Source organism: Miscanthus floridulus, chromosome 6 (genome assembly GCF_019320115.1).
Source record: "Miscanthus floridulus cultivar M001 chromosome 6, ASM1932011v1, whole genome shotgun sequence".
Lineage (NCBI taxonomy): Eukaryota > Viridiplantae > Streptophyta > Magnoliopsida > Poales > Poaceae > Miscanthus > Miscanthus floridulus.
The window spans coordinates 61,268,282-61,292,983 of record NC_089585.1 but is presented as its reverse complement, the minus strand read 5'-3'; the positions used below and the strand labels follow the sequence as shown (position 1 = coordinate 61,292,983).

Sequence of the window (24,702 nt, the reverse complement as noted above, 5' to 3'; positions counted from 1 at the left end):
TGATTTTTTTCTAGAAAATAGTTTAATGATTTATTTTAGTAACTTTTTTGTAAAGTTTAATTGATCTCTAGTGTACCTGTCTTGTGGCTGACATGGTGTCATGTTAACCAAAACCGTTTAGGGAGGTCATTTAGATAGTTTTTGTTGACATTTCTTAGTGTCGCCATCAGGTTTTGTATCCTCGGCAACGACGCTAGAAATACTTATTGATATTTCTTATGCTAAAGTAGATAATTCCTCAAGCGCACAGAATATCGTTATATCATTTCACCCAAGAGTATTCTAGGGTATCGTTATTTATATTTTTATCACAGGGAAGTAATGGTTAAAGATAGTGATAGTTAACCATCATGTATCTACTAACTACTATACCGACTAGACTAAAATGGGGGTAAGTGATACACAATAAAGTGGGGTGACACACAAGTATCAAATCATGGAAAGGTAAATTGGAAACATAACTAAGTAGCAGGACAATAATAAAGAGAACTAAAATCCTAAGTTACTTCTATTCAAGCACCACTCTAGCTAGTGACTATGGCTATACTGATGATCCAAGATAGTGCAAGGTAGGATGCAATAGCACTTAAGGCGTACCTACCCCAAACTCACCCAGAGGGTTGATTGGGCATGAAGCACCACGAGCCCTATGATTTAATAACTAGACCTATCGTGGGGGAATACATAGGATGGACAGGACTATCACCACCTACCAACTACCCCGATCTATCTGGAGTCCTAGCCACATTGCAAGGTACCCGATAGTATAAGCACCATGCTTACACTATTTGTATACTACTCTAGCCTCATGTTAAGACTAGAGCATCAACTAGTGACAAACAACCCATGCTACTGAAAGCCCACTTATCACAGGAATTATAAGCATAACCAAAGTATAACTAGAACACAAGACTAGTACATAAAGTAAAAGACTTGAAATAATACTTGCATAGAAAGTAACATACTAATAAATAAAAGTACTTACAAAAGAAAGACAAACCTATACCAGACTCCTGAAGACTGCTCCAGAGCTCCCACCAAGACTAGCTACTACTAGAAGAGCTACATCTTGAGAGAGTAGAGAGAGAGAGTAACATCTCTTGTGTGTTGGTGTGTGTTACAAGTGAGGGGTGATGGTCCTATTTATAGTGGGAGGTGGAGTAGGGGCTACTCTATCACCACCTTATCGATCCATGTGCTCTACATCCTCCTCCATTGGATCAAACCGAGATATAATCAAGGGTAGAGAGCATTTGAGCATGTGCTTCTTTGCATGGAGGCATGCAATGGTGGTGGAGAGGGATTGAGGCGCCGAGCGGCATAGGGGTGGCGTCGGCCGACCCCCAATGATAGGTGGGGCCTCCCCCAACCTTCTAGAAGGTTGTCTCACATGTCATAAGTGGGTGTGCATGGCTAGAGATGTTTGTCACGTTGGTTGTATTGCCATGACACATCAGTGATCCGTGTGATGCTTCATTCGAGCCTTTGATGTTGAACCGACTTGAGATCAGTGGTGGAGAAGCCTTAGAGGACCTCTCCCACGGATTAGTGACGTGGTAGGGGCAGGTGGGGCACTAGGCGGTGCCCTTGTGGGATCGGCTGGTGTGGCCAAGTGGGCCCAAGGCCCCCTACCACATCCACTTGCCTCCTTTGTCCATTTTCTTCACCATTTTGCACAAATTTTGTTATAATTCCTGCATGCAAATAATTCTACAAGTACAAGTGAAAATATGTGAATTATAAACATAAATCACTACTTGTGACTACTTGTGTTGATGCTTAGACCCATTTTTGGTGCAATGTTGATGGTTAAAATAGGCATTTAGTGACCGTCAATAGTTTCAAAGTTTACAAAGTCTATATTTAGTTTTTTAATTAAAAGAGGTACTTCCTCCATCAAAGAAAGAATGCAATTCTAGCATAGTATCACATTTTAGTATCTTAAGTTTGATTAATTATAGATAAAATATTAATATTTATGATATCAAATAAATAACATTAGATTGATTATGAAATGTAAATAATATTTACTTGAAACTTGGTCAAACATGAACCACTTTAGCTGACACGTAATTATAATTATTATATTTTTTTCTGGACAGAGATGTTTTTTTAGTTTATTAGGTAGTGTTTAGTTTAGGGAAAGGATAGGACGAGTCCTCTTTTAGTAGTGCTTGGATGAGACAGCACATACGACATCATTCGAGGAGAAAGTATTCTCTCAGATTTGGGGGCAACCCTGTCCCCTAAAATCAAAGGGACGCGCTCATCCCCTCTCAACGCCGCTTCTTCTATCAACGTGCGTGCCTTTTTCTTTCATGTGGTCATGAGTGCTCCAGCAAGAATGGGTGGCCTCAGCCCTGGCACTAGCACAAGCTGTAACACCCCAGGTGTTTGGCTTCCACATTTGCACTTGCATTTCATGAACATAAGCATCATTCATCTATTCATGAGCTTATATTGCATGAAACATGTTTTCGAAACATTGCAACATATTATTATATTTCATGTGTGCTTGTTTTATGAAATGAATAGTGTGCAACACTCAAGTGCAACATGTGCAACTCACTTTAGTGAAGTATAGTTAGTTAGTACTGTGCAACAAAATCATGAAACATGTGAAACATGACTTTGAAATAAAGGTAATATTTCATTGGTTTTTCCTTATTTCAGTACATGTAATGCTTGATTTTGGTGTGACCAATGTGTGGTGTGGCTAATAATCCTCTTAAGCAACTTAGTTATACTTAGAATGTCATTAGGAACAATGTTCATGTTGATCCTTTTGCCTAATTAGGCTTTCAAGTCATGGTTTGACCATTATGGACCCCTAGACCTCCTAAGTTTGACTATTTAAAAAGTGTACCTTAGAGTGTTTGCATGTTTAAGCAACCTAAAGCAAAGTTGTAGCAAATTTTTTAAGGAACAAACTTTGTTTAGAAGCCAAGTCATGAAAATGTGCACAACATGCTCAAAAAGGGCCCACAAGTCAGTGTTGAGGGCTGATTCAACACTTAGAAAAAATTCTAAGTATGGATTGCAATTACAGTTTGAAGGAGCTGACTTTGGCTTGATATAACTCATGATTCTTTGAGAATTAGCTAATGATTTCTAAAACATTGTTCTAGCCCTACCATAGCTCTACATTTTTGCTTCAAGTTGATTTTGCTAACTAGCCACTGTTTTGGAGTTTGAAGCTCGCCAAGTCACGCTGTCAGGCTCGATCGGTTTCACTGAAACGTGTCTACAGTGCCGACCGGCAATAGACCATGAACGACGCGTGGTGCCACGCGTCGCCGGCTGCCTAACCACGCAGGCCACACACCGTGGCTGGCCTAGAGCCACTGCCCACTGTGCACTTCAAGAGCCCTGCCCTTCTGCCCTCCCAGCTCTCATTCCCATTTCTTGCTCCTCCTTCGTTTCCCACCACAGCCGAAGCGGAGCCACCGCCCGCCACTGCTATCGAGCGAGCCGCCATCGCCTAGCACACTCGTTGCCGCAAAAACGCTGCCTCTAGCTAGCCCAAACCTCCACCATAGCCTCCTTTAGCTCTTCCACCTCGCCATTGGGTCAGCAAACCAAGGTAGTGGCCGTATTTTTGGTTTCTGCCGCCGTCGTACCTCGCCGGAGTTGGAGCTCACCGTGGCTAGCACGGCACAGCCTCTCTCATCCTTCCCTAGCCTCTGTCTTAGCCTCACTGTCACTCAATGTTGCTCGGGTGATGATGTAGCTAGCTTTGTCGGTCCGGTCAGGCCGAAACATGGCCGCGCGTCGCCGCGCGCCATGGCCGACACACCTAGAGGCTGCTAGAGTCTAGGTTAGGGGGTTCAATCGATGTGGGAGATCGAGGCGGTCACGGAGGTACCCTCGGTGTCGCCGGAGAAGCCACCGTCGGTGAGCTACACCGCTGCCACGCCGTCGCAAGCATCTCCCCTGTTCTGGTGTCGATGACAAGCGGGCTCGGCTGACATGCGGGTCCCACGCGTCAGTGACCGTTAAGCAGTAGGATAGTTCAAATATTCTAGTTTTTGCGCTATTTTGTAAAATGTGTATCTCCAAATTGGTAGATCCAAATGGGGTGATTCCAATTTTGTTAGGATCTTGGTGAAGTCTAGTATTTAGGAAAAATATGACATGAACACTTGAAGTGGGAATTTTGAATGAATTAAATAGGAACTTGAAATGTGTTTTTAAATGTATGCAAACTTGTTTAGATTATATCTTGAGTTTATGTGCTCCAAAAATTATGAAATTTTGTGGGTAAGCTATTCTTGCTTAGTAGAAGCTCTGGTAAAAATTTGAGAGTCATTGCATGTATGGTTTTTAAGTTATAGATTTTCCTTTTATCATTAAATGATCCTTGTATAAATTTTTATAAATTATCTAGGAATCCAATGACCATGAAATTTTATGGGAAGTATTCTAGTACCTTAAGGATGCTAGGAAAAATATAAAATCTGCTGCTTGACACTTTTCACTAAGGTTTCCTAATTATGTCATTTTAAGCCATTATGTCTTATCATTTTTGTGTAGGCTGTTATACTTGCTCAAATGGTGTGAACTTTTTATAGTAGCCTACTTAGAGCATGTAGTACATACTGTAATTTTTGTAGATTAAATGGTGTAGTTGGCATATATATTTATTATTCCTCTTAATTAAATAAATAGATTAAGAAAGGTATTAAAAGAAATGATTTGGTGATGAACATCTTACTTTCTGGTGTTCTTGTGACATGTGTGATGAGTGAGTAAAGTTAGTTTTATCCAATTATGTGTTTGCAACATAAATTAATAATTATTTTGCTTGCATTATGTCCTTCTGGATAGTTCTGGGGACTTTGCAAAGTTCCCCATGATAATTTGGTTTTCTGGGAATGTGGTGGATACAAAATTTGTAGATAATTTATGTATCTAGCTCCTATCAAAATTTGGTGACATTTGGCCTAGTAGTTTAGGAGTTACAGTCGTTTAAAGTTGGATCACAGTTTTGCCTGCTCTCTGTCTTGTGAAGACAGATTTCTGTTGATTAAAGAATTTGACCTAGTAAAGGTTAGAATCATGACTTGAGGTCTGAAAATGAATTATAGAAAATTTCATAAGATTTCCAAATTGTCTTGTTGCATGTCATTTCGATTTTTAAATCTCCAGTTATGGCCAGTTTACTGTACCGCTATATAGTTCCTATTTTGCTGAAATACAAATGCTAGTGTGTATGCTTTGTTGCAATGTTCTTGTTGATTGTTTAGGGGCTAGCCTAACTTGAGACCATGCTTAGGTGCAGGTGCTAGGTCCTTAACTGAAGATGAGCAATTATACATTAGGTTATATAAACTTGGTAAGTTAAAGTGACTTGAATAGAGCTTAAGTTGGAATATACGGACTGCAGTGAGCATGTGCATTCCCCGAGCATCCCTAACTTTGTTCATGTGCATCCATGATATTTATCTTGCGCATTCATTCAATAGGTGTGCCGGAGGGAGTGACGCTGCTGGAGTTCGAGGGAGCCAACCAGGAGGAGGAGCCCAAGGTGCAAGAAATCGACGAAGTAGACGCCGAGGAGGAGTTGCCCGAGTGCCCTGACCACCATCTTTCCTCTTTCCTGAAAGGCAAGCCCCAGAGTATATTAAGTCTCCCATGTTTTTACAAATACCTTGAGTACCTTTTATTCATTGATGATGCATTAAGTATAGGAATTGGTTGGAACCAATTATTGCATTATATATCCATCCTTGTCCAGATATCGCACTAAAATCCTATTTAAGTTCAGGAATGGGTTAAATGCTTAGCCATGCTTAGTGTGGTAGAAGTCAGGTGATTTCCTATCACCTGCGAGCTTTAGGATGAGGTATATCATGGTTGGCTATATTTGCTATCATGGAAAAGAACCATGTTAATAATAAATTAAGATCGGGCGGAGTCTTGTGTAGGTTGGACATAGTGACTCCATCTGTGTTGTTTAAGGACCGATACGATGTATGTCCTTATGTCATGTTGAACACAGCCTAACACTTAGCTAGCCAGATAAGTCGTTCCGACCGCAAAGCCTAGTAGCTCGACTCAGGCCAGGGATGCGAGTAGTGGCATGCATTCTGGAGGTAGTAAGGATGTACGGAGAGCCATTGGCATAAGTCCAAGGCAGGTTAGAGTCCCAAACAACCTTGGTAGAGTGGTTCTCTGAGAATATTGATCTGTTCGGACTCGCGACTCCTGAATTGTACCAAAGGTAACTTATTTGTGACCCTGATGGGGGAAGCAGGGTTTGTGTTAGGAATACCCCTCCAACTAGATAGGAATCGATTCGAATCGCCGTCTCTCCCGGATAGTGAGAACTTGACTAAGCAGCGGCAACGTAGATTTAATTAATCTAACGATATGGTTAAATAATGATGATGATAATGTTGCCATGATTTATACCTAATATGGTTATTAATGTTTGCATCTTAATCAAATGATTGCTTAGTATAGGTGCTAATATAGATGACAGGTTAATGACTAAAAGTCATTGCTAGTTCAGGTCAAGAGTTGATCTTTATTACTTATGCTTTTCCACAAAAAGAAAGTGTCAGCCAAATCTACTAAATTAAGCTATGCATAATCCTTGGTGTCATTATTTTGGTTTCCAACGGGTAAGTCTAGCTGAGTACATTCTCGTACTCAGGGTTTATTCCCTCTCGTTGCAGATGACCTTCTATATCAAGGATTATGTAAGTATTGTCTCCATCTGGTGGGTGACGAAGACTAGATCATGGGCATGATCTCTATTTCTCTTATCCGAATGCTTTTGTGGGTTGTGATCAGCAAACCAGTATTTGTATTTGAACTCGGGTGTGTAAGTTAAACTAATTGCTTCCATGTACTTTACAAGACTTGTTTGTAATAACGATGACTCTGAGGTGTTGTAACCTATTTACAAACCGTCTGTGAAATGTTGTAACATACGATATGTTATGTTGAATTACTGTGATCTTGGTTGTATGCAAGTTGGTTTGAAATCCTTCGAGGTTTTAGTTGACTACCGGGTTTATATGGGCTCAAGTGCGAGAATTTGATCATTTCGGCGATTGTTTTTGTACTTGTGCTCTTATAAATTGGTCAGTTCTGTGACAGCTAACATCAGAGCTAGATTCAACACTAAACATGTCATATGGGTATTTAAAACAAAAGCTTTTGTTGTGAAAACGGTTTTCCAACTTATAGTTATATATAAGTGTTCAAAAATCAAAATTTTTATGGTGTACTGGTGATCACATCCCTTGTAGCCCACTTAAGGACTTCTAGGTGGCTTATATATAATTACTAACTTGGGGGAAATTGATTGTTTCTATTTGTCGTCCATGCGGTGTGATATTGCATGGGTGCCATTCGCTTGAATGGTAATGTATGGATCAATTGCCTCTACGCTAAGGTAAGTGTGAGTTGTGAGAGCATGACCGTCCAACCGTCGGTCTAGGAGAGAGTTAGTTGTGGTTACTAGAGTATTTACATGTTGCATACATGTATATATGAAGGTACTTAATTGTGGGTACATCTATTGGGTAGTTTGGATACCAAAGTATATATATCTGGGGATGTATATATGGAGAGTATCTTAGCTACTACTTTTGTTATTAGCATTATATCTTGTTGGGTTGGGCTGCAATGAAGTTTTCTGTAGGTACACTAACAACACACTATGTAGATCGACTAGTTATCGTTAATTGAGAGAACGTATGTATGCCACCGTATATTTCGCTAAAACTTAAATTTTCTTAGGGTTGTGAGGACATACGGAACGAGCATGCATTATATTCACTCATGTCATCCATATTGCATTACTCCCTCCCTTATAATTGCTTATCCCAAGTATTAAGTTCAATCTCTCAGCAAAATAATCCTCTCACGTGGGTTGCATCCCTTTTTGATACAGATGGGCGCGCCCGTGTTTCCTACTGGTAGCAGCACCTTTTTGGACTAGTTCGGTACTCCCACCTTGCTCTGGAGGGTGCTCAGTTTAGTTGGGTACCCAGAGGCACCCTGCTACATGTGGAGGTAGGCAGTACCATTGGGAGACGTACCTTGGTACATTGTGAACTTTATAGTACCGCAGAACCCCATAAGGTCATTGTGGCATGGGTGGAGCATAGAGACTGATGGGCAAAGCCCATGGGAAGCCGCTCAAGTTGCTGCCCTTGATGTGCTTATGGATATAGCATAGAGCTTCGGGGATGAGTTAGTGGGTGGACCAGCTTCATCCATTCCCCAAGTGGCGCCTACTAAGGCTGAGTGGACTCATGATGTTGACCAGACCTTGGTTCGAGGCCGTGGTGAACATGTTCAGAGCAACAATGCTGGATTGAGTGCTATGATGGCCGTCTTGAAGCTTTGTCGAGTCAAGCAAGACACCCTTTCTAGTGTGCTAGAAGAAGCTAGCAAGGCAATGGGAGCCTAGCACAAGTTTAGGTTGCGTGCCCGCAAGTATCACCGTAGGGCGGATGCATGTGGGCGAGCTCAGCAAGAAGTAGATGAGATTCGAGGTATTGCAAATTATCGCCTCCAATAGTGGGGTCAAATAGCACACAAAAGAGACGAGCTTCATAACCAGCTGATGAACCTCACTATAGAGAGAGATGAGGCAGCATAAGAGTTGGATCGTGTGACCCATCATAGAGATGCAGCTTTAGAGTTAGCAGAAGAAAGACGTTAGGGTTGGATAATGGCTAACCACAATGCTTTCTAAAGGGAGCAAGAACTCCAAGAACAGCTGGAAGAGCTTTAGGTTGAGCACCATCAACTGAACAACCGTATGTTTCCTATTCCCCACCCCATACCAAGGTATCCTAATGTGGGTGGACCTTAAGTGATTGAGGCCGATGAAGAAGAAGAGGACGTGTAGATGGATGATAATGCAGCTGAACCTATAGATGAAGAAGAAGAAGAATCCAGGCAAGACTAGATTTTGCAAGGCCTTTACAGTTGCTCTTCCCAAGGGCACTACTAGTCAAGGTAGTTCCAAGGCTCCTCCAAGCAATATGCCATGCTAGAACTGCAACAAGACAGGCCACTAGGCAAGGGAGTGCCCTTACCCTAAGAAGAATAACAACTAAGGTGGCCGTTAGAGACAGGTGAACCACACTAATATTGCTGATATTCCGGTAGGAGAGGTGTTAATGGACAGTAAGTTTCTAGTTGATCAACACCCCGCAGTTGTACTATTTGATTCGGGTGCTTCGCATTCTTTTATTAGTCCCGCATTTGCATCCAAGTTTATACAGAAAACATACACTGTTGAGGGTGAGGGTTATTGTATTAGGGGCTGCCAGTGGTACTATCCCAACCAAGCTTATAGTTGGGGACGTATGATTTGAGATAGAGGGGCAAAGTTATCAGGTTGATCTGATAGTTTTACCGGGGCTAGGTATCGATGTGATATTGGGAATGAATTGGATGAGCAGTCATATAGTGCTTATTGATACATCGACTAGAGTAGTCACGCTCAGAGATTTGGGTAATCAGGAGGGTTTTCTAGTATAGCTACCTAGGGACATCAATCTTTCTTGTACGACTAATGCGGTGCAAGTAAAGGCTATGGCAGATATCCCTGTCGTGTGTGATTTTTTGGATGTTTTTCCTGATGATTTGCCTAGATTGCCCCCACATCAAGACGTGGAGTTCAAGATAGAGTTGCTACCCAGTACAGCGCCCATCTCTAGAAGGATGTATAGGATGCCTCCCAATGAACTAGCTGAACTTAAGACACAGTTGAATGAACTTCTAAAGAAAGGCCTTATCCGTCCTAGTTCATCTCCGTGGGGGTGCCCAGCTATCTTTGTAAAGAAGAAGGATCAATCACTACGCATGTGTGTAGATTATAGACCCTTGAATGTAGTTACAATCAAGAATAAGTACCCTCTGCCACGCATAGATATCTTATTTGATCAGTTGTCTAAAGCAAAAGTCTTTTCCAAGATTGATTTAAGATCTGGTTATCATCAAATTAAAATTTGTCCTAAGGATGTTCCAAAAACGGCATTCTCTACAAGATATAGTCTGTATGAGTATCTTGTTATGTCCTTTGGATTGACCAATGCCCCCGCACATTTTATGTATCTAATGAATTCGGTGTTTATGCCCGAGTTGGACAAATTTGTGGTGGTATTTATAGATGATATCTTGGTCTATTTTGAGAATGAAGAAGATCACGTTGAACATTTGTGAGTGGTTCTCACCAGACTGCGAGAACACCAGCTTTATGCAAAGTTCAGCAAGTGTGAATTCTAGCTTCATGAAGTACCTTTTCTTGAACACATGTTGTCCGATGGTGGAATTATGGTGGATCCCACCAAGGTGCAAGAAGTGTTGAACTGGAAGGCTCCCATCTCGGTGCATGATGTTTGGAGTTTTTTGGGGTTGGCTGGCTATTATCGTCGCTTCATCTCAGATTTCTCTAAAATAGCCAAGCCTATGACTCAGTTGCTACAAAAAGACATGAAGTTTGTCTAGACTTCCGAGTATGATACGGCTTTCCACACCCTGTGAACTCTTCTAACTTCGGCTCTGGTTTTGGCATAACTGGATATCGAGAAACCTTTCGATGTGTTCTGTGATGCATCAGGTATAGGTTTAGGAGGTGTTCTTATGCAAGAGGGTAGAGTCATTGCTTATACCTCTCGCCAACTTTGGAAGCATGAGGTGAACTATCCAACGCATGACTTGGAACTCGCTGCAGTTGTTCATGCTTTGAAGGCCTAGAGACATTATTTGCTCGGCAATGTGTGTAACATCTACACTGATCATAAAAGTCTTAAGTACATCTTCACTCAACCAGAGTTGAATATGCGTTAGAGAAGATGACTCGAGTTGATCAAGGATTATAACCTCCAAGTGCACTATCACCTTGGCAAGACAAATGTCATCGCGGATGCCTTAAGCAGGAAATCTCATTGCCACTCTTTGATTGAAAGTGACTTCCCTTTGTCAAAACTCCTTCATCCTGCAGTCCTTTACAATATCACTATCAATTGTACTCTATAGAGTCAAATTATCAAGCTATAGAAGACAGATCTAGGTGTGTTCCACATCAAGCGCAAGATGAAAGAGCAAGAAACCAAACATTTTTGGGTAGATAAGAATGACGTGTTATGGTTCAAGGATAGGTTGGTGGTTCCGAAGGATAGAGAACTTAGAAATCAAATCATATCCGAACTCCATTCCTCTAAATTATCTATTCATCCTAGTAGTAGCAAAATGTATCATGATTTGAAGCCTCGCTTTTGGTGGACCAAAATGAAGAAAGAGATAGCCACTTATGTGGCTAGGTGTGACACTTGTTGTCAAGTCAAAGCTGTGCACATGAAAGCTAGATTACTTCAGCCACTCTCTATTCCAGGTTGGAAATGGGAGGAGATAAGTATGGATTTTATAGTTGGACTCTCTACTACTCAGAGGAATTTTAACTCCATTTGGGTGATTGTAGACCGTTTGACCAAGTCTGCACACTTCATCCTTGTCCGCATAGATTTTCGTCCAACTAACTATGCGGAGTTGTATTTTAATCAAATAGTCTGACTTCATGGGATACCTTGTACTATTGTCTCTGATAGAGGATCACAGTTCACTGCTCGCTTTTGGGAGCACTTACATGGATTATTAGGAACTAAGTTAGTAAGAAGTTCTACCTATCATCCTCAAACCAATGGACAAACTGAATGAGTGAATCAAATCTTAGAAGATATGTTGAGAGCATGTGTCATCTTGGCTAAGGGTTCATGGGAAAAGTGGTTGCCCCTAGCTGAATTCTTGTACAATAATAGTTATCAAGAGAGTATCAAGATGGCACCGTTTGAAGCTTTATATGGCCAAAAGTGTAGAACCTCATTGAATTGGGTAGAAGCTGATGAAAGGAGATATTATGGAATTGATTTTGTCCAAGAAGCTGAAGAACAAGTCCGTACTATCCAAACCCATATGGCCGCAGCTCAAGCTAGGTAGAAAAGTTATGCTGGTCGTCGTAGGAAACCTATTGAGTTCGAAGTTGGAGACTTCGTTTATCTGAAAGTCTCACCCATGAAGAGTGTCCAACGCTTTGGTGTGAAGCGAAAGCTTGCGCCGAGATATGTCAGTCCATTTGAAATCATTGGACAAAGAGGTAAGGTAGCATACAAGATCCAATTACCTCCTGAGATGAGTGCTATCTTCAATATCTTTCATGTATCCCAACTGAAAAAATATCTTCGCATTCCTAAAGAGAGAGTTCCACTAGGGGATATCAAGTTAAAATTTGATTTGACCTTTGAAGAAAAGCCGGTCCAAGTAATTGACACTCGTGAGCGAGTGACTCGGAGTAGGGTGGTCAAGTTTTACAAAGTTATGTAGAGTAATCAGGGTAGTGAACGCGATGCAACATGGGAAAGAGAAGATTATTTGAGGGACGGTTATAGGGAATTCCATCAACAATGGTACGCTTGTCAAATCTTAGGACGAGATATTTATAAGGGGGAGGGCTGTAACACCCTAGGTGTTTGGCTTTCATATTTGCACTTGTATTTCATGAACATGAGCATCATTCATCCATTCATGAGCTTATATTGCATGAAACATGTTTTCGAAACATTGCAACATATTGTTATATTTCATGTGTGCTTGTTTTATGAAATGAATAGTGTGCAACACTCAAGTGCAACATGTGCAACTCACTTTAGTGAAACATGGTTAGTTAGTACTGTGCAACAAAATCATGAAACATGTGAAACATGACTTTGAAACAAAGGTAATATTTCATTGGTTTTTCCTTGTTTCAGTACATGTAATGCTTGATTTTGGTGTGACCAATGTGTGGTGTGGCTAATAATCCTCTTAAGCAACTTAATTATACTTAGAATGTCATTAGGAATAATGCTCATGTTGATCATTTTGCCTAATTAGGTTTCCAAGTCATGGTTTGACCATTATGGACCCCTAGACCTTCTGAGTTTGACTGTTTAAAAAGTGTAGCTTAGAGTGTTTGCATGTTTGAGCAACCTAAAGCAAAGTTGTAGAAAAGTTTATAAGGAACAAACTTTGTTTAGAAGTCAAGTCATGAAAATGTGCACAACATGCTCAAAAAGGGCCCACAAGTTAGTGTTGAGGGCTGATTCAACACTTAGAAAAATTTCTAAGTATGGATTGCAATTACAGTTTGAAGGAGCTAACTTTGGCTTGATGTAACTTGTGATTCTTTGAGAATTAGCTAATGATTTCTAAAACCTTGTTGTATCCCTACCATAGCTCTACATTTTGCTTCAAGTTGATTTTGCTAACTAGTCACTGTTTTGGAGTTTGAAGCTCACCAAATCACGCTATCAGGCTCGATCGGTTTCAATGAAACATGTCTACAGTGCCGACCGGCAACAGACCGTGAATGCTGCATGGTGCCACGTGTTGCTGGCCACCTGACCGCGTAGGCCACACGCCATGGCTGGCCTAGCGCCGCTGCCCGCTGTCCACTACAAGAGCCCCGCCCTTTTGCCCTCCCAGCTCTCATTCCCATTTCTTGCTCCTCCTTCGTTTCCCAAAGCAACCGAAGCGAAGCCACCGCCCGCCATTGCTGCCGAGCGAGCCATCGTCGCCTAGCTCACTCGCCGCCACAAAAACGCTACCTCCAGCTAGCCCGAAGCTCCACCGTAGCCTCCTTTAGCTCTTCCACCTCGCCGTTGGGTCAGCAAACCAAGGTAGTGGCTGTATTTTTGGTTTTTGCCGTCGTCGTACCTCGCCGGAGTTGGAGCTCACCGTGGCTAGCACGACACAGCCTCTCTCGTCCTTCCCTAGCCTCCGTCTTAGCCTCATTGTCACTCACTGTTGCTCGGGTGATGATGTAGCCAGCTCCGTTGGTCCGGTCAGGCCAGAACGTGGCCACGCGCTGCCGTGCGCCATGGCTGAGCCGCCGTGCGCCATGGCTGACACACCTAGAGGCCGCTAGAGTCTAGGTTAGGGGGTTCAATCAATGTAGGAGATCGAGGTGGTCATGGAGGTACCCTCGGTGTCACCGGAGAAGCCGCCGTCGGCGAGCTACGCCGCTGTCGTGCCATCGTAAGCGTCTCCCCTATTCTGGTGTTGATGACAAGCGGGCCCGGCTGACATGCGGGTCCCACACGTCAGTGACCGTTAAGCAGTAGGATAGTTCAAATATTCTAGTTTTTGTGCTGTTTTGTAAAATGTGTATCTCCAAATTGGTAGATCCAAATGGGGTGATTCTAATTTTGTTAGGATCTTGGTAAAGTCTAGTATTTAGAAAAAATATGACCTGAACACTTGAAGTGGGAATTTTGGATGAATTAAATAGGAACTTGAAATGTGTTTTTTAAATGCATACAAACTTGTTTAAATTATATCTTGAGTTTCTATGCTCCAAAAATTATGAAATTTTGTGGATAAGCTATTCTTGCTTAGTATAAGCTCTGGTAAAAATTTGAGAGTCATTGCATGTATGGTGTTTAAGTTATAGATTTTCCTTTTATCATTAAATGATCCTTGTGTGAATTTTTGTAAATTATCTAGAAATCCAATAACCATGAAATTTTATGGGGAGTATCCTAGTACCTTAAGGATGCTAGGAAAAATATAAAATTTACTGCTTGACACATTTCACTAAGGTTTCCTAATTATGTCATTTTAAGCCATTATGTCTTATCATTTTTGTGTAGGCTGTTATACTTGCTCAAATGGTGTGAAATTTTTATAGTAGCCTACTTAGAGCATGTATTACCTACTGTAATTTTTGTAGATTAAATGGTATAGTTAGCATATATATTTATTATTCCTCTTAATTAAATAAATAGATTAAGAAATGTATTAAAAGAAATGATTTGGTGATGAACACCTTACTTTCTGGTGTTCTTGTGACATGTGTGATGAGTGAGTAAAGTTTGTTTTGTCCAATTATGTGTTTGCAACATAAGTTAATAATTATTTTGTTTGCATTATGTCCTTCTGGACAGTTCTGGGGCCTTTGCAAAGTTCCCCATGATAATTTGGTTTTCTGGAAATGTGGTGGATACAAAAGTTGTAGATAATTTATATATCTAGCTCCTGTCAAAATTTGGCGACATTTGGCCTAGTAGTTTAGGAGTTACAGTCGTTTAAAGTTGGATCACAGTTTTGCCTGCTCTCTGTCTTGTGAAGACAGATTTCTATTGATTAAAGAATTTGACCTGGTAAAGGTTAGAATCATGACTTGAGGTCTGAAAATGAATTGTAGACAATTTCATAAGCTTTTCAAATTGTCTTGTTGCATATCATTTGCATTTCTAAATCTCCAGTTATGACCAATTTACTGTACCGCTATATAGTTCCTATTTTGCTGAAATACAAATACTAGTGTGTATGCTTTGTTGCAATGTTCTTGTTGATTGTTTAGGGGCTAGCCTAACTTGAGAACATGCTTAGTTGCAGGTGCTAGGTCCTTAACTGAAGATGAGCAATTATACATTAGGTTATATAAACTTGGTAAGTTAAAGTGATTTGAATAGAGCTTAAGTTGGAATATGCGTACTACAGTGAGCATGTGCATTCTCCGAGCATCCCTGACTTCGTTTATGTGCATCCATGATATTTATCTTACGCATTCATACAGTAGGTGTACCGGAGGGAGTGACGCTGCTGGAGTTTGAGGGAGCTAACTAGGAGGAGGAGCCCGAGGTGCAGGAAATCGATGAAGCAGCCGCTGAGGAGGAGTTGCCCGAGTGCCCTGACCACTGTCCTTCCTCTTTCCTGAAAGGCAAGTCCCGGAGCATATTAAGTCTCCCATGTTTTTACAAATACCTTGAGTACCTTTTATTCGTTGATGATACATTAAGTATAGGAATTGGTTGGAACTAATTGTTGCATTATATATCCATCCTTATCCAAATATCGCACTGGAATCCTATTTAAGTTCAGGAACGAGTTAAATGCTTAGCCATGCTTAATGCGGTAAAAGTCAGGTGATTTCCTATCACCTGCGAGCTTTAGGATGAGGTGGATCACGGGTGGCTATATTTGCTATCGTGAAAAAGAACCATGTTAATAGTGAATTAAGACCGGGTGGAGTCTTGTGTAGGTTGGACATAGTGACTCCATCTATATCGTTTAAGGACCGATACGTTATACGTTCTTATATCATGTTGAACGTAGCATAACACTTAGCTGGCCGGATAAGTTGTTCCGACCGCGAAGCCTAGTAACTCGACTCAGGCCAGGGACACGAGCAGTGGCGTGCATTCTAGAGGTAGTAAGGATATGCGGAGAGCCATTGGCATAAGTCTAAGGCGGGTTAGAGTCCCAAACAACCTTGACAGAGTGGTTCTCTAAGAACGTTGATATGTTCGGACTCGCAACTCCTGAATCACACCAAATGTGACTTATTTGCGACCTTGACAGGGGAAGCAGGGTTTGTGTTAGGAATACCCCTCTAACTGGATAGGAATCGATTCGAATCGCCGTCTCTCTCGGATAGTGAGAATTTGACTGAGCAGCGACAACGTAGCTTCAATTAATCTAACGATATGGTTAAATGATGATGATGATAATGTTGCCACGATTTATACCTGATATGATTATTAATGTTTACATCTTAATCAAATGATTGCTTAGTACAGGTGCTAATATAGATGACAGGTTAATGACTAAAAGTCACTGCTAGTTCAGATCAAGAGTTGATCTTTATTACTTATGCTTTTTCTCAAAAAGAAAGTGTCAGCCAGATCTACTAAATTAAGCTATACATAATCCTTAGTGTCATTATTTTGGTTTTCGACGGGTAAGTCTAGCTGAGTACATTCTCGTACTCAGGGTTTATTCCCTCTTATTGCAGATGACCTTCTATATCAAGGATTCTGTAAGTATTGTCTCCACCCGGCGGGTGACGAAGACTAGATCATGGATATGATCTCTGTTTCTCTTATCCGAATGCTTTTACGGGTTGTGATCAGCAAACCAGTATTTGTATTTGAACTCGGGTGTGTAAGTTAAACTAATTGCTTTCGCGTACTTTCCAAGACTTGTTTTGTAATAACGATGACTCCGGGGTGTTGTAACCTATTTGCAAACCATCTGTGAAATGTTGTAACGTACGATATGTTATGTTGAATTACTGTGATCTTGGTTGTATGCAAGTTGGTTTGAAATCCTTCGAGGTTTCAGTTAACTACCGGGTTTATATGGGCTCAAGTGCGAGAATTTAATCGTTTCGGCGATTGTTTTTTTACTTGTGTTCTTATAAATTGGTCGGTTCTGTGACAAGCTCCGCCCCACGCGGTCAAGCGAGCTTGGCCCAGCGCGGTCGGGCGAGTTCCACCCCGGCCGCGCGCAGGGGAGATCTGTCCCGACATGAGCTCGCACTGGCGTTGCATCGAGCGGGGCCGGAGATCCACAGTGTCGACTGCGATGTCTAATCGATACCAATCGTTGATGGTTCTAGTTTATCCCTGTCTCTTCTACCAAACATGGAATAAAGATGACTCTGGGGTGTTTGATACCTATAAAAGTTTAGTCCTGTCATATCGAAGGTTTGGATACTAATTTAAGGTATTAAATATAGATTAATTATAAAACTAATTGCATGGGTAAAGACTAATTTGCAGGAGGAATCTATTAGGCCTAATTAGTCAATGATTTGACAATATGGTACTACAGTAAATATGGACTAATGATGAATTAAATAGTCTTAATTAATTTATCTTATAAATTAATCTTCATCTATGCAATTAGTTTTATAATTAGATAGTTTAGTCCTCCTTAGCATCAAAGGTCCGTTGTAGTCCCTGGATGAACACCAAACGCGGACGCGGGGTGAACTGCTGGAAATGGTCTACGTCGCAGGATCTAGGTTCCAGGGGCCACACGAAACGGAGCAATCGAGCCACGATCGAGCTCGACGATCGGGTGCAGGCAGCCGCAGCCTGCAGGCACCAGTCCGGCCCGTCACGTGAAACAGCGAAACTTTGCCCAGCGGCGAAGCGGAGATCGGAGAAGAAGGAACCCCACCCTTCCCATTGAGATCTTCTCCTCGCAGCCGCAATCTCTCCTCCCTCGGCGCGGAGGACGAGCAGCGGTGTAGATTCGATCATGTGTGCTCCCGAGATGGCGGCCGGGTCGGACTAAGTCGAAGCGAAAGCGAGAGCCGCTGCCCCGCCGTCACTCGATGGCCAGGCGGACGGGCGGGTGCGCCGGCGGCTTCCTGCTGCCGTTGCTGCTCCTGGCAGGTGCGCCTCCTCCAACCCCGCCGCACCCGAAATGTCGCAAAATGCCTTGCATCGACTAGGGCGGGGTGTTGCAGTGGTCCTTGCGTCGATTTTAGCTGGCTAGAAGGAATTCTACCCTCATAATGTTGAGAATGTTTTCTGTCGTTGCGTAGCGTGCTCGAGGGCTCGGGGCGCTAATTCCTGAGTCTGATAGAGTGATAGGGCACGATTAATAGGTTACAAGGTAAAATTTATACTAGGACTTTAAAGCCATGGGCAGCACGCTGATGTTCATACAAAGGTAAAAAAACTTCGTACCTATTGGAGAGAACAGAATTCCTTCTGTTTTAGCACCATCAATTTCTTGGTGATACTTTTAGTAGGCAATCTATCAAGTGTTTTGCACTCATGTTCTAAAACATTTCACATGCGTACATTAAGACTGACGTCTATCGTTTGCGAATGTTTTCTGTCGTGGCGTGGTGTGCTCGAGGGTTTGGGGTGCTCAATTACCAGCTATTTCCTGATGCTGATAGAGTGATAGGACACAATTAATAGGTTACAAGGTAAAATTTATAAAGGTCAAAAACTCGCTACCTATCGGACAGAACAGAAGGATGTGTTGGTATGGCATGCTAAACCAACATGACATATACATTGTACCCAGTGGTGGAGCATGGGGATTAATTAAGGGACGGAAGGGGGAGGAGGGGCGCTAAATTGTTCAACAAAATCAATGTATGATTTTTTTTTCAAGAAGCTGTTGTTGCAAATGTCTTGTATTTGCACACAACATACCAACAAAACAACCTATTCTTGAGCTTTGTACAAAGAATACTACTAGGTTCTCAAAGTAATATAAGCTATCTTGTGGAACACAATAGAGGACATGACAGTAGACAAAAAAAAGGGGTGGTGGTGGGGGTGGTGGGGTGGGGGGGTGGGGGGGGGGGGGGGGGGGGGGGGGGGGGGGGGGTGGCGGGGAGGACCCCGCTTCGCCTCCAGGAGGCTCTGCCAGTGCTTCTACCTGTGGCAGGACATCTAACATTACTTTGTTGAACCACAATCACAATTTGATGTATACTAGATCACCAGTTATGTAAACCCAGAAAATTAGTACCTGTTGATACATGACTCTACTATTGAGATGTAATCATGGTTGTGACATGGATGATCCAATTTACTTCATTGACCTCTATGAATTAGTTTCTATCATCCTTTACACTCTTGTGTTATAGTTTGTCTGTTGATCAATTGAATCTGCATGCATGAGTGCGCAAATGGTGGATCAACCTGTCTGGAAGCTCCATACGAGGACATGTGTGTAGCCTTTAATGATATATAGAACACCTTGTACAGGGGCAGCTACCTTGTGTTCACTTCTTATAGGGCGCATATGTGTTATGCACTTATGCTTATGCCTGAAGCATGTTTCAGCAAAGAGAATATGTAGCTTTAAAGGTTACAGGCTCTGAAGAATGTGGTGCCTGATGGTAAGAAAAGGGGACATGGTAGAAAGTGGTTAGTATTGTTTAAAGGTTACAGGCTCTGAAGAATGTGGTACCTGATGGTAAGAAAAGGGGACATGGTAGAAAGTGGTTAGTATGTCTAGAATACATGTCTGTTTACACCTGGCCTGTGCTTTGCACTAGAGACTGGAACCTACTACAGACAGAAAGCTGCCCTTTAAAATGGATTCGAAATAGAAGTACTTTGGGCATTTCTTGTGGACTATCTAGGTTGTAATGATTTCTGTCTGGTGGACTGGGTACTCTGTAGACCTGGTAGGTGAATCTCTGGGCTCCAGTCTCTAGACAATAATGTAGAATCTGGCAAAGGTGGTCTATCCTGCTGAAAGGTAACGACTAATGAGACTATTTGGTCAGCTGACTCTCGTGGCCTAAAAGCTCAGCATGGAATCAGTAATTGTGAAGATGATGGCTGATTGGTAGTGATACTACCCCTTTGTTCTTGTGATGTTCACCAGAAGCATTGAAGCTCTGGTTTTACTTTATACATGACTACCTTCCTGATGATTATTCCGTTGGATTGATGTCATTTGTCTTTGTCTGTTTGTTTCCCCTATTTAGCATTGTAGCATAACAATTGCAAGCTTGTCCATAATGGTTCCTTTTGATCTGACTCATCTGTGTTTTTGCAGCTTCTTTACTTGATTGGAGCTTGGTTTCTCTTATTAATATGATCATCTTCTTTGCTATTCGATTTGCTGTTCCAAGAAGAGGTATGCCTGTGATGACTAAGACTTTTTTTGTGCATGCCTCAAGTTTCAACTATATTCATTGATAAAGCTAGACTGCAGTTTTTGTTGGGTTGTATACTGAACAAATAAGTTCATGTTGCTAAACTGAAAGTTCCACTGTTTCCCTTAAAATCGTGACATTTTGTATATATATTTCCACCAAGGACTTACCACCATCGACAACCAATCTAGAGCCTTTTTGTAGATTAAGCCATGATTCATGAACCAATGCCATTAAATTTATTGTTTCAGCAAACTCTAGCACATGCTTAATTGTGTCATATATAGCCCTCAAAGCAAATCACGTGGTGGTCAATGCATGTTATTGTCATGTATCAAATCAAAACTGTGTTCTGTTCCAAGCACATGGTGAGAGGTGCTTATGCTTGACAACATCAGGTGGCGGAAATTTTAAAAACAAATGATTTCTGGGTATACAGCTTCTTGATGGTATCATCTCAGGAGGAGGCATATTTTATAGTAGTAACTAGTAAGTAATATTGCGGATAAGGATTAATATTGTGGTGGATTGGTGATTCTGTAATGCCAATTTAGAAGCCTTATAAGTCTCGACAGAGAAGTAGAGAGCATAATTGCAGAAAAAAGAACCTTATCTTGAAAATTACTTCTTTGTTTCACCATCATATCATGTGAGATCATTTAATTCTTAACTTGTTCATTAGGTAAAATGCCTATTTACTGGTATTTATATACCTAAGAAGCTCAGTGACTTGACCTTTAAATTTGGAATGATTCCTCTTGCAACTTTTAGATGAAAAATTGGTTCTCCTAGTTGTATTATTGCAAACTACATACACAATATTTAAATTTATCCTTTCTTGCTCATTTCAAAGGTTTTCACACATGGAGGCTGCACATTGTGTTGTGGTGTACGATTATTTACTCAGTGCTTGCTATTTTAGCACAAGTTGCTTTTCATATAATCTGGTACGTTGAGGGTAAGGGATGGTCTGTGGCTCATTCTTGGTGGGCGAAGTTGGTGGGCTTAGCAAGGTATTTAAGTTTTACCAGTTCATTTTGCTGATTCTGTATTCCTGCGTATGTGCACATCTCCATCTGTCCACCTATTTGCAGATTCTTCCTATGCAGGCACCTCTGGATTGCAACTAATCATGGATGTTAATGCAGGGGCCAGCCATGGGAATCACCATCAGTTATCTATTTTCTTGCCTTACAGCTATCTGCTGCAGGCCTTGCTTTGGTCGAAGTCTTTGGAGGCAGGCTTCAAGATTCTTGCTGGATGAACTTCTCTTTTGAGGTTGAGCAAATAGGTTCGTTTGCTAAGCTATATGGATGAGCATGGACTAGACACAAAAATTAGTATATTTGTGAATTATTACTCCATTTTTTTCTGTCATGGCATAAAAGTTGTGATTATGTGTACAGAAAAATTGACAACATGACCTTGTGTCCCTGTTAAGGTCATGTTTCTTGCTGCTTCATTAACTTTTTTTTGTCTCCTAAACAATCCCATTGTAACCAACAGAAACCAAGGTTGTGTCTTGTATCATATTAAATTTTTAATAGTAAATGAGTTAGGGCCAATACATTTATGCAGGCTATATTTTCAAAAAAGATCATTGAGTTATTTCATCTTTGAAAATAACCCCATCTCTGACTTGCTGTGTTGTAGAACTCTAATCCCCTATGTCTGTTCGTGCATGCCTTACATATGTTTGCCATAAGAATTGTTGGCGTACTAATTCATTTATTTTGTACTCTCCAATGGAAAAACATTTACTCTGTGCAGGTTACCATTTGCGGGTAGCATGCTGCTTATTACTGCCTGCTGCCCAGCTAGTTGTCAGTATTAGCCATCCTTCATGGATTTCGTTACCGTTCTTTGTATTTAGCTGCATTGGTCTTGTGGATTGGTCCTTAACAAGCAACTTTCTTGGCCTTTTCCGGTAAGCTCCTTGATCTGAACATTGGTTTATTATCATCATTAATGTACTTTTTAGTGTTATTGTTTAATTTTATTTTCAATGTTTTGTGAAGATGGTGGAGGTTACTTGAGATATACTCAGTGTTCAGTATTCTTCTGCTTTATCTCTACCAGTTGCCTGTGAAATTTCCCTATATTGCGCTAGCATTTGCTGACTTCATTGGGCTTTTCAAAATTTCCTCGAAATCAGAATGGCCTGAGCTGTCTTCTGGTATTTCTCTTCTGGTATATTACTTCATGGTAAGCGGCTAACCATTGATTTCTTCAGTATGCACAGTGTGACATATGGGGCAAAATAATTCTGCATAGTATATTACTAAATGACTCTTAATACTTCATGCTCATGTTTGCTTGTTCTTTAATCTTGACGCTTTCATGGCTAGTAATTTCCCATTTATATACTTGGGTAGGATTTTGTACATAACATGTGTCTGTGCGTGTGGGGGGCGGGGGGTTGAAACTGTTATAACATACTGGGATGAGCTGTCCAGTACCTGAATCTGGCATATTGGGGTTGATAAAATGTTCGTATAGCTCACTGAATTATTGCTGCTCTGCTCAGATGCTATTTTTCCCATTAGTTCATTATGTTGGATCTTTATCCAGAAGTGTCCACAAGAAATTTGATAACAACATCATTCTCCATTTCCTTGTTGAGGACCCAGTAGTAGCACAATAAATTACAAGTACTACACATACTCTGAATTGTGATCAGTTGCATTGTTGGCTATGGTAGTAATATATGAAAGGGCATAAAACATCTCTGAATGTATCACCTGAAATATAGCATTTAGTATTCGTTCTAGTAAAACAGTGGTCCTTATGTTTTAGATGGATATAGTGGATTGATCAATTCACCAAACTAAACTGAAGTAATAATAAATTATGCATCAATAGTAGTATCTAGTGTTGCACTCTTTAGTTTGAATTTAGAATTAGCGGCAGTCAAATTGTCATCACTGCGAAAAATGGGAAGCTCTGTTGAGTTCTGACTTCCCGTTACCTGAAAGATCTTTACCTTCTAATACTGGTGCTTGTCCACTTACTGTAGTTGTCATCAGCGAAACGAGACATACAGGAAATGGATTCACTTATATCTCTAGAAAATGACAGCTTAACAGAAGACCTTCTGCCTTCTAGAAATGCATTTTTGGTTCGCCAATCTCGGTATGCAAATAATCTTTTCTTGTTAAACTATTGAATTGGTTACACTTGCCTCACTTGTGAAAAAAGTGAATGTTTCCAAAAAAGAAAAAGCTTGGTAATGTCACAGAAAAAAATGAAATTAGAGAGTAGCACTACTAAGGATTGTGACTGCTAAATGACATCCCAATCATTATTTATTATTATGCAATTACTATCTTGATGGCATGGTTCTTCACTTGTGCTGATAAACACTATCTACATTCAAACTTTTTTCCCTGGGGATGACATATTTGAAAACTTTTATGTGAAAAGGACATATCCTGGCTAAACAGGAATGATTTCTCATTTGCCAGGTTTGTTGAGGGCATGAAACAATTTTTTGAGCTTCTAGTGATTACAGTACAGGTTCTGAGATAGCAGATTAATAAATTTAGAAAAGGCATTTTAGGTCGTTGGTTCAGTTGGCATATTTTTTCCTTTGTTGCCATTTGATTAGGACTTCCATAAGCAGAAACATTTCCACGTGTTTTTTGCTATCTCCCCCCCTTTTTTTTCTCGAATATGCAGGAGAGCTGCGTATCATTATATTAAGAAGAATAAGGAGTAAATATGCACGGGAGCTGTGTATCTCCCCCCCCCCCCCCTTTTTTATTTTTTTTTGCGCAATAAAGGAAGCAGTAATAAACATGCTCCCCCGCCGCAGTCGAATCGGCAGGCTCGCTGATATCAAGACTGGAGTAAAAATCTTGGAACACGGAGGTGGGAAGTCCCTTGGTGAATATGTCAGCAAACTGGGATGTCGTTGGTACGTGGAATCCGAACATCACCAATGGAGACCCATTCACGAACGAAGTGGAGATCAATCTCAACATGCTTCGTGCGTTGATGTTGAACTATGTTTTTCGACGCCAATCTGGTTTCTTGGTCTTCAAAACGCCAAAACACAATCTCCCGTTCAAGTGTTGAAGCTAAATACCGGGTTGTGGCCAATGGAGTTGCTAAAACTTGCTAGCTCCGCCAACTTCTACAGGAATTGCATGTTCCACTGCCTAGAAGCACACTCATCTACTATGACAACATCAGTGCAGTATACTTGTCCACCAATCATAGCCTGAAGTGGAGCGGCGAGTGTCGGGACACCCAGCCCAGTCGGCATC

The 24,702-nt window shown here is 41.2% G+C and overlaps 1 protein-coding gene across 1 annotated transcript in view; it reads left to right on the top strand.

Annotated features, from left to right (window-relative positions):
- The first annotated feature begins 17,764 nt into the window (after positions 1-17,764).
- The window catches only part of LOC136456069 (piezo-type mechanosensitive ion channel homolog), an 80,362-nt gene continuing 73,424 nt past the window's right edge, over positions 17,765-24,702 (top strand). The window contains 7 exon segments of the mRNA XM_066455827.1: positions 17,765-18,194; positions 20,335-20,415; positions 21,288-21,447; positions 21,583-21,725; positions 22,205-22,361; positions 22,453-22,639; positions 23,451-23,566. Coding sequence (XP_066311924.1) covers positions 18,134-18,194; positions 20,335-20,415; positions 21,288-21,447; positions 21,583-21,725; positions 22,205-22,361; positions 22,453-22,639; positions 23,451-23,566 — 905 coding nt within the window. The 5' untranslated portion in view covers positions 17,765-18,133.